Raw genomic sequence first — 9,269 nt, 5'->3', positions numbered from 1 at the left:
GATGCTATTTGTGGCTAAAATAAAGTACTTAAATAGCAGTTTTTCCTCTCCATCAGTAATAGTATTTGTGAATCTCAGTGATAGTAAATCAGATTTTCTGGATTTGGCCTTTCTGGCTTGTGTTTCTGTATTTCCACCTGTATAACTATTCCCATTGTCTTATAGTTATTTCAGATATGTCAGTGGATTTTATCTTTAAACAATTTTGCATTTATCCATCACAAAGGGATATCATTTTGCTTTTTAAAATTTGAGTCAATGAAACATTTAAGAAAAATAAATTTAAATTTTATCATTGAAAACTTTGAAAGCCTATTTATAACTTCTCAAAACTTTTAAAAGTAAAAATTTCATTGGAAACAAACTTATGACCTTGAACTTACTCAAATGAATAATATGAAGAAATGTAAACACAGACAATGGCATTTTAACTTCCACACAAAAATTGTTTTATTTTGAATTTAAACTCTTCTTATTCAATTTCAGCGAGTCAAATGAGTACATAATTCATTTGTGTCATAAGCCTAGGATGATGACAGTGGCAGATCATGTCCAGAACTTAGGTTTTGCTGGTATGGCCACTGACTCATCTCCAGGTCGCCACAAGGCAATGGAAGGTGACTTCTGCAAAAATGATAATAATAGTAGTAATGATAATGTATCCTGTATATACATATGTGTACATTAAGGATCTGAGGTTTTGTTGGCATTAGGAACTCCTGAATTGGAATAACCAATGCAAATTGTAATCCTTTATGAATTAGCAGATAACTCTAGGGAGTTCTGAGGCACACAGAGATTAAGAGACTTGGAACCCACAGCCACTAAGTGCTAGAGATAGGACCTGAACCTATGTCTACATGATTCCAGGCTCAGCAATCCATCATTTTACCATACACACATATACAAACAAATAGGTGCATTTGGGGCAGCTATGTGGCACCATGAATAGTGTGGTGGGCCTGGAGTCCAAAAGACTCATCTCCCTGAATTCAAATCTGCCCCCAGACACTTGCTAGCTGAGCAAGTCACTTAACCCTGTTTGCCTCAATTTCCTTATCTGTAAAACAAGCTGTTAAAAAAATGGCAAACCACTCCAGGATCTTTGCCAAGAAAACCCCAAAATAGGGTACCAGAGAGTTGGACGTGATTGAAACAACTAAACAACAAATGTGCCAGGCACTAGCTAAGTTGTGGGAATAAAAAGTACCAAATTTAAACAATTCCTACTCTCGAGGAGTTAATATTCTTAACAGGGGAGGGGACAATATATATGCATATACATGCATGTGGAAAGATAGATAGAAATATATATGCAGATATATACCTATGCGTGTGCATGTTTGTATTTATATAATACACGGTAGTTTTGAGAAGGAAGGCTGGGAGAATCAGAAAAGCTTAATTGTAGACGGTGGCACTTTAGTTGAGTTTTGAAGGAAATCGGAGATTCCAGGAGGCAGCAGTGAGGAAGTAGAGTATTCCAAGCCTAGGAGGCCACCAGCGCAGGTGATGAAGATGGGAGGTACAGCCTCATTAAGAGGAAGAGCGGCTCTTTCTAGCAAGTCCGGAGCCAGACCGCGCAGGATGGGCCGGGTGATCCGTGGTCAGAGGAAGGGTGCGGGCTCCGTCTTCCGCGCTCACGTGAAGCACAGGAAAGGGGCCGCCAAGCTCCGGGCGGTCGACTTCGCCGAGAGGCATGGCTACATTAAGGGTATCGTAAAGGACATAATCCATGATCCAGGCCGAGGGGCTCCTCTTGCAAAAGTAGCTATCCGGGATCCTTACCGATTTAAAAAGAGGACAGAGTTGTTCATTGCTGCTGAAGGCATCCATACCGGCCAGTTTGTGTACTGTGGTAAGAAAGCTCAGCTCAATATTGGCAATGTCCTCCCAGTTGGCACTATGCCTGAAGGGACCATAGTGTGCTGTCTTGAAGAAAAGCCTGGGGACCGGGGTAAGCTTACCCGTGCATCTGGAAACTATGCCACAGTGATTTCTCACAATCCTGAAACCAAGAAGACACGAGTAAAGCTACCTTCAGGCTCTAAGAAAGTGATCTCCTCCGCAAACAGAGCTGTAGTTGGTGTTGTTGCTGGAGGAGGTCGTATTGATAAACCTATCCTTAAGGCAGGTCATGCCTACCACAAATACAAGGCCAAAAGAAACTGCTGGCCTCGTGTCCGGGGTGTGGCCATGAATCCTGTGGAACATCCCTTCGGAGGAGGTAATCACCAGCATATTGGAAAACCATCCACCATTCGAAGAGACGCCCCAGCTGGACGAAAGGTCGGTCTCATTGCTGCCCGGCATACTGGTCGACTCTGGGGTACCAAGACTGTACAGGAGAAGGAGAACTAAAGTACAGAATCCTGACAATAAAATTATTTTGGAAATTGTAAAAAAAAAAAAAAAGAGGAAGAGCGATCAGGTCAATACGGCTATGTTACAGTATGTGAGGAAGTACCAAAGGAGTCAGTAAGAAGTTCAGCATCATGTGCTTTATACACACTGAACTTTACGCACCGAAAACAAGTTTGGTGTGTAAAGAAAATCTTGAGTAACTAGCACACAACAGCTGTGCGACAACAACAAGAGGAAAAACAGCATTTAAGTGATACTTTAAGGTTTACAGAGTGACTTATAAATAATATTTCACTGTATCTTCACAAACAACCTTGGGAGGTAGTCATCATTATTAAGGGGAAGAGGAGAAGGAAACAAGCATTTATATAGTGCCTACTATGTGCCAGGCACCATACTAAGCACTTTTTATAAATATTATCTTATTCGATCCTCACAACAACCCTATCAGGCAGGTACCATCATTGTTCCCGTTGGAAACTGAGGCAGATGGTGGCAAAATGACTTACCCAGGGGGACAGAACTAATAAGTGTCTGAGGCTTGGGTTTGAATTCAGATCTTCCCTACTCCAAAACCAGATCTCTATCTACTATGCCGCCTAGCTACCCTTACTATCATCTCCATTTTTACAAATGAGGAAGCTAAGGCAGACACTGAGGCAATATTGGACAAGTCACTGACTCTCTTTGGATCTATTTTGTCTTTTGTAAAATGACAAAGTGAAACTAGATGATCTCTAAGGTTCTTTCCAAATTCTATGACCTTTTGTCTCCCCTGTCAACCATATATACATGTGAACACGTGGCATACATAGATATAATATACAGAGAAATATTCAAGTGCTGTACCAAGCAACTGAGGGGGTAACGACCTAGGCAACTAGGTGGCTCAGCGGATAGAGAGCTGGGCCTGGAGTCAGAAAGACTTCAGTTCAAATTCAGCCTCAGACACACACTAGCTTTGTGACCCTGGGCGAGTCACCTAACCTTATTTGCTTCAGTCTCCTCGTCTGCAAAATGAGCTGGAAAAAAAATGACAAACCATTCCAGTATCTTTGCTGACAAAACCTCAAATGAGGTCACAAAGAGACAGACACAACATACTACTACTACTCTTAAGTAATGGATAATATCTTAATAATGCAGATTGTTTAAAAGTACGTCAAGTGTACTTTTTTTCCAGAGGGCCATTTGTTAAACATTTTACCATTCTACCCCTAGATAAAAATTCTTTTGGTAATCTATATAACCTCACAACTTTCCAATTAAAATTTGCCTAATTCCAGAGCAGATAGCTAGAAATCAACCAGTGGAAAAGGAGTTTAAAAAAGCAGCAATTATAAATCACAAGTGTCTCTGCCTTGTGCCCTGTATACCTTCTTGCTGTATCTCATAAACAAAGAAGCATGCTCTGATCAATAATTGAGTAGTGAAGGATTTGAGTTTAGCCTCGATTCACCTTTTTAATAATTCAGAGGAAACTGACATGAGATAGCCTTATCTCAGTGGAAAGTATTCCCCCAGTGTCAAAGAGTGAAGAGAGATTGAAATGCATTTACCACAATGGTGAGACTTCTCACGTTACCACCCGTAGGCAGAAAGTAGTATGAATCCAAAGGTTCCTCATATTCACCCAGGAAGAAATACAGACTCCACACTGCTAGGCATTTGCTCCAAAGAGAGTCAGTTACAAAAAAAAAAAGAAAGTTCCCATAGTCATCAAAATATAACAGCCTTTTTTATGGTAGCAAAGAATTGGAAACAAAATAGATGTCCATCAGTCTGGGAAAGGCGAAGCACCTTTGTGGTATATGAATGGAATGAAACACTCACTATGAATATAAGGAACCATGGGAATACTTCTATGAACTGATACAAAGTGAAATAAGCATAATTATGGAAACAATAAGTACAAAGTAAACGAAAACAAACAAAAATCTAAATGCTGCAAAATTATAAGGATCAAGCTTGACCCCAAAGAAGAGATATAAGGATCCACCTCCCTTACTTCTTCAAAGAGGCAGGGAATGGGTGGTGAACACTGTATAGAATGTCACCCTTGGTTGATGGGGTGGTTAGTTTTGCTGGGCCACTTTTCCCCTTCTTTTTTATTCTTTATCTAAGGGATGAGAGAGGATAAGGGAAGGATATATCGGGAAATGAATGTGACATAAAGACAAAAAATATCAATAAACTTTTTTAAGTGATAAAATGGAGAAATGGAGAAATCCCATTAGGTGACAAAGAATCAGTGAGCTATGTTAGCCATGTTCCGATTATAGAATTTTAATTCATCTAGTCCTTGATCTATCAAATTGAAATGGAATTGAAAGGGAAGGAGAAAAAACACAGGGAAAAGGCTGTATCATAATCTTATGGAATTAGATAATATAAAAAGTACAAAGACAAATAAATTGTCCCCACTAACTTATTCAATGGAGACTGGAATGTTTACAGATACAGTCATGGAATCTTAATTCTCCAAACCCAACCCCTACTCCAAACTTGTATACACACTCCCACGCAATGAAAAGGAACCTACAAGTCGTAACATGACAAGAATGAAAGGGGAGATAATGATATTAGTTATTACCGAAAGGGCTGACCTCCTGCATGCCATGGCATTCTTCTATAGACTTCCTTAAGGAGTTCCCCACCCATCAGAGACTTTCAATTGAAAGTATCTTTCACCCACAAATCTTTCCATCACCCCCCAGGTCAAAAGCTGCCCATAAATCTGATGATCATGACAACTTTTTCAAAGCCAGAGGTGGTAAAGTGGGTAGAGTGCTGGGCCTGGAGTTAGGAACACTGATCTTCCTGAGTTCAAATACAGCCTCAGACACTTACTAGCTGTGTGACCCTGTACAAGTCACTTAACCTTGTTTGCCTCAGTTTCCTCATCTGTATAATGACATGGAGAAGGAAATGGCAAACCACTCCAGTATCTTTGCCAAGGATCACAAAAAGGGTCACAAAGAGTCAGGTTCAACTGAAACAATTGAACACTAGCATCGTTAGAGAAAGCCAGTTCTCTCACCTTCTCCTAGAATCCCTGATTTCCTTCAGAGTTCATTTCAAATTAGTTGCTACTACCTCCACTCCACTTACACTGAATTTATTTTGCATGTATGTATATGCTGGAGTGCATATACCCATTTCCTTCGACAGAAAGTAAACTCCATGAGGCTAGGGACTATTTTCTTTTTTTTTTGTATCCTCAGTAGGAGTACAGGACCTGGCATTTAGTAGGAGCATACTGATTGCTTGCTCGATGCCACCATCAACTCCCAGAGAAGAGCCAATGATGCTTTAAATGTTTTCTGCATCTCTAAAATCTATCCATGACTTCACCTTCTGAAGTTCTAGAACTACCCAGCACCTGGCACCTGATAAGAGTCGTAAGTGATAAATACATTTGATTAAGTGATTGATAACCTGTGTGACTAATGATTCAACTCCTACAAAGGGACACTAGCAGCCTTTCTAAGTGGCCTCTCTGATGTTTAGAACCATAGAAATTCTGACGAGAAATGTCAGAGATCATCACTCCATCCTTTCCTATTTGTGTGACATTAGACAAACCTCTTTTTCTCTCTGAGATTTGGTTTCCTTATCTGTAAAATGAGAGGGTTGGAATATATCCTTCCAGCTCTAAAGCTCTATGCTCCCATGGTTTATTTGACTTAGATACCTCTAGTCTAAATCCTACATTATGTAGATGAGGAAACTGAAGTAAGAGAAGTGGAATTATGGGCCAGGTCCCACACAGGGAATTAGTGACAGTTCTCATTGTATTACCCCACACTTTCAGAGTATACAAACTAGAACTGCATAACCTTGATAAATGCTATTACAAGAAAGCACCTAGCAGTGATCAATGAGTTCAAGTCTCCAGACCCAGAAAGGCATGGTACTGTATCCCAGATCACTCAAATAACTGGTAGATATGGTGGATTGTTTGTGAATTCTGAAAATATTGTGAATGTTGAAAAATCTTGGAGATAGGGAGAGATAGGGATGCCAGTCTGGATATGAGAAAAGGACATCCTAATTTTTAAAAGAAAAGGAGGAAAAATAAGAATACCTAGCTTTTATATAGCACTCTTAAAGTTTGCAAAGTGATCTGCAGTTATCTCATTTTATCTTGAAAACAACCCTGGGAAGAAGGTGCTAGAAAGGGGAGGAAAGGGGAAGGGAGGAGAGGAGAAGGTAAAGGATGAGAGGGGAGGAGAAGGGGGATTAGGGGAAAGGGGGGAGTAGAGAAGAAAGGAGAGGAGGAGAAGGGAGAGAAGGGGAGAAGAAAAAAAGGAAAGGAAGGGAGTAACAGGGGAGTGAGAGAAGGAGAGGAGAACAGAGGGGAGAGGTCTATGGGGAAATGAAGGTGATAGAAAAAAAGATAAAATAAATTTTAAAATATCTCTGAGCCTTAGAGATTTCCTTATTTGTAAAATGGGATTGATAATTCCTACAATGCCCCATTCCCAGGGAAAGGATCAAATGAGAGGATATATGTACAGCACTATACAAATATGAGATCCTCGATTACATTGGTTTGGAATAGTCAAGTACTGGTTTTCACTGCAGCGACTAAGAGAAAACAAACAGAACAAGAGACTCTCTCAGGGGCCAGGCAAGGTTATGGCAGCACTGTGTTGAGAAATTCATAGGAAAACTAGAACACTGATCTAAGGCCCCTACTTTGAAGGCACCAGTTAGTTGTACCACTGGATACTCCACCCTTAACAGCTGGTTACATCACCCGAGCCAAACACTCTCTTACCTCTAGCTCCCTCCGGGGTATCAACACATGGAATCCATTTACTGGGCCACACATACTCCTGTACTTCATATTCTAGGAACAATAGAGCCTATAGACCTTGATTTTCAGGCTGAGTTTGAGCTTCATTATACACCATCAATCATTAAATAAACTGTTAACTAGGGACTGGAAATAAAAAACAAAAACAAAACAAAATTTTCTTTTAAGGAGTAGTGATCATAAGAGCATAGAAGAAAGAACTGAAAGGAATTTAAAGGTCATCAAGTTCAACCGCCTGGTTGTACAGATGGGGAAACTGAGGCACAGAGAAGTTAAGCAATTTGCCCAAGGTTACACCACTAGTAAGTGTCTGAAGGATAATTTTACGCAGGTTTTACTCATTCCAAGCCCCGTGCCCTATGCACAACTTCACACTACCACTGCATACATATGCGTACAATACGTACACAAAAGTATGTGTGTATTTATACACAGGGGAACTGGGTTCAGCTCCAATCTTTGGCACTCACTACCTATATCAACATGAACCAGTTATTTAAGCAACCTGGCCTCAGTTTCCTCAATCTGTACAATGAGCGCAGTAGATTAGTAGTAGGTCTTTCAGATCCCTTCTAACTGTAGATCTCAGTTTGCTTTAGGTTTCTCCATCTGTAAAATGGGGATACAAGCACCTATCTCCCAAGGTTGTTGTAAAGACAAAACAAGATATTTACAAAATGCTTTGCAAACCTTAAAAACACTATACAAAATCTAGTTATTATTATCATAATCCTCAAGTGTTCTCTTCTCCAGGTTAAACATCCTAACATCTTTCAAACGTTCTTCATCTGATCTGGTTCCCAGCCCACCTATCATCTTTGATTGCCTCATCTGGATGCATACTCTAGCCCTTCCTAAAATGTGGAACCCTGAGCTAAATGCAATATTCTTCATGTGACCTGACCAGGACAAAGTATAACAGGATTGTCATCTCCCTCATTGCAGCCACCATGCATACTATAAACAATTTAATTTGCTGCCATATCACATTGTCCATTCATATTGAACTTACAGTGAACTAAGACTCCCAGATCTTTGCCACACAAATCATTTTCTAATTCATGCCTTCCTAGGACTGTTCTTATGGAGTTAGGTTTTTTAAATCCCATATAAAAATTCCTACTAAATTTCACCTCAATAGATATGGTCCATCATTCTGGCCTGCAGAGATATTTTTGGGGGTCCTAATTCTGGTATACAATATGTTTACTATTCATTCCTGGTTTGTGACATTTGCAAAGTTATTTAAAATTTTTGCATCAATATTCATTAGGGAAATTGGCCTATAGTTTGCTTTCTCTGTTTGGGCTTTTCCTGTCTTAGGCATCAGCATCATATTTGTATCATAAAAGAAATTTGGCAGGACTCCTTCTTTGCCTATTTTCCCAAATAGTTTATATGGTATTGGAATTAATTGTTTTTTCAATGTTTGGTAGAATTCACTTGTAAATCCATCTGGCCCTGAGGATTTTTTCATTTATGACTTGTTCAATTTTTATAAAATGGAGTTATTAGAATACTTACATTCTATTTCCTCTTCTGTTAATCTGGATAATTTATGTTTTTGTAAATATTCATCCATTTCACTTACATTGTCAAATTTATTGCATGATTGAGCAAAATGTCTCCTATCATTTTAATTTCCTCTTGTTGGTGCTGAATTCACCCTTTTCATTTTTTTGGTGGTAGGAAGGCAGGGCAATTGGGGTTAAGTGACTTGCCCAAGGTCACACAGCTAGTAAGTGTATCAAGTGTCTGCGGTCACATTTGAACTCAGGTCCTCCTGACTCCAGTGCCGGTGCTCTACCCTCTGTACCACCTACCTGCCCCATCCTTTTCATTTTTGATACTGGTAATTTGGTTTTCTTCTTTTTCTTTAATCAAATTAACCAAATGTTTATCTACTTTGATATTTGCAAATTTAAAATTTAGAGAAGGGTACCTGGTCTGATGGTGCTCACAGTAGTAGGAGCCTTCCAGCATATGATGTATTGAAGGCTGAATCGTTTCAAGTTCATGACTTTAGATTGTATAAAACTAACTAGTCCTCTACTACATCAGCTATCAGTCCAGAATTTGGGAT

The 9,269-nt window shown here is 39.6% G+C and overlaps 1 protein-coding gene across 1 annotated transcript; it reads left to right on the top strand.

Moving 5' to 3' along the window:
* Positions 1-1,558: 1,558 nt before the first annotated feature.
* Positions 1,559-2,396, top strand: LOC118857238 (60S ribosomal protein L8-like). The gene has a single exon (XM_036767906.1). The coding sequence runs from the start codon at positions 1,588-1,590 to the stop codon at positions 2,359-2,361; it is 774 nt and encodes a 257-aa protein (XP_036623801.1). The 5' UTR covers positions 1,559-1,587; the 3' UTR covers positions 2,362-2,396.
* The last annotated feature ends 6,873 nt before the right edge of the window (positions 2,397-9,269 follow it).

The sequence above is a fragment of the Trichosurus vulpecula genome, chromosome 7 (assembly GCF_011100635.1).
Source record: "Trichosurus vulpecula isolate mTriVul1 chromosome 7, mTriVul1.pri, whole genome shotgun sequence".
Classification (NCBI taxonomy): domain Eukaryota; kingdom Metazoa; phylum Chordata; class Mammalia; order Diprotodontia; family Phalangeridae; genus Trichosurus; species Trichosurus vulpecula.
This window is presented reverse-complemented; position numbering and strand designations above follow the sequence as displayed.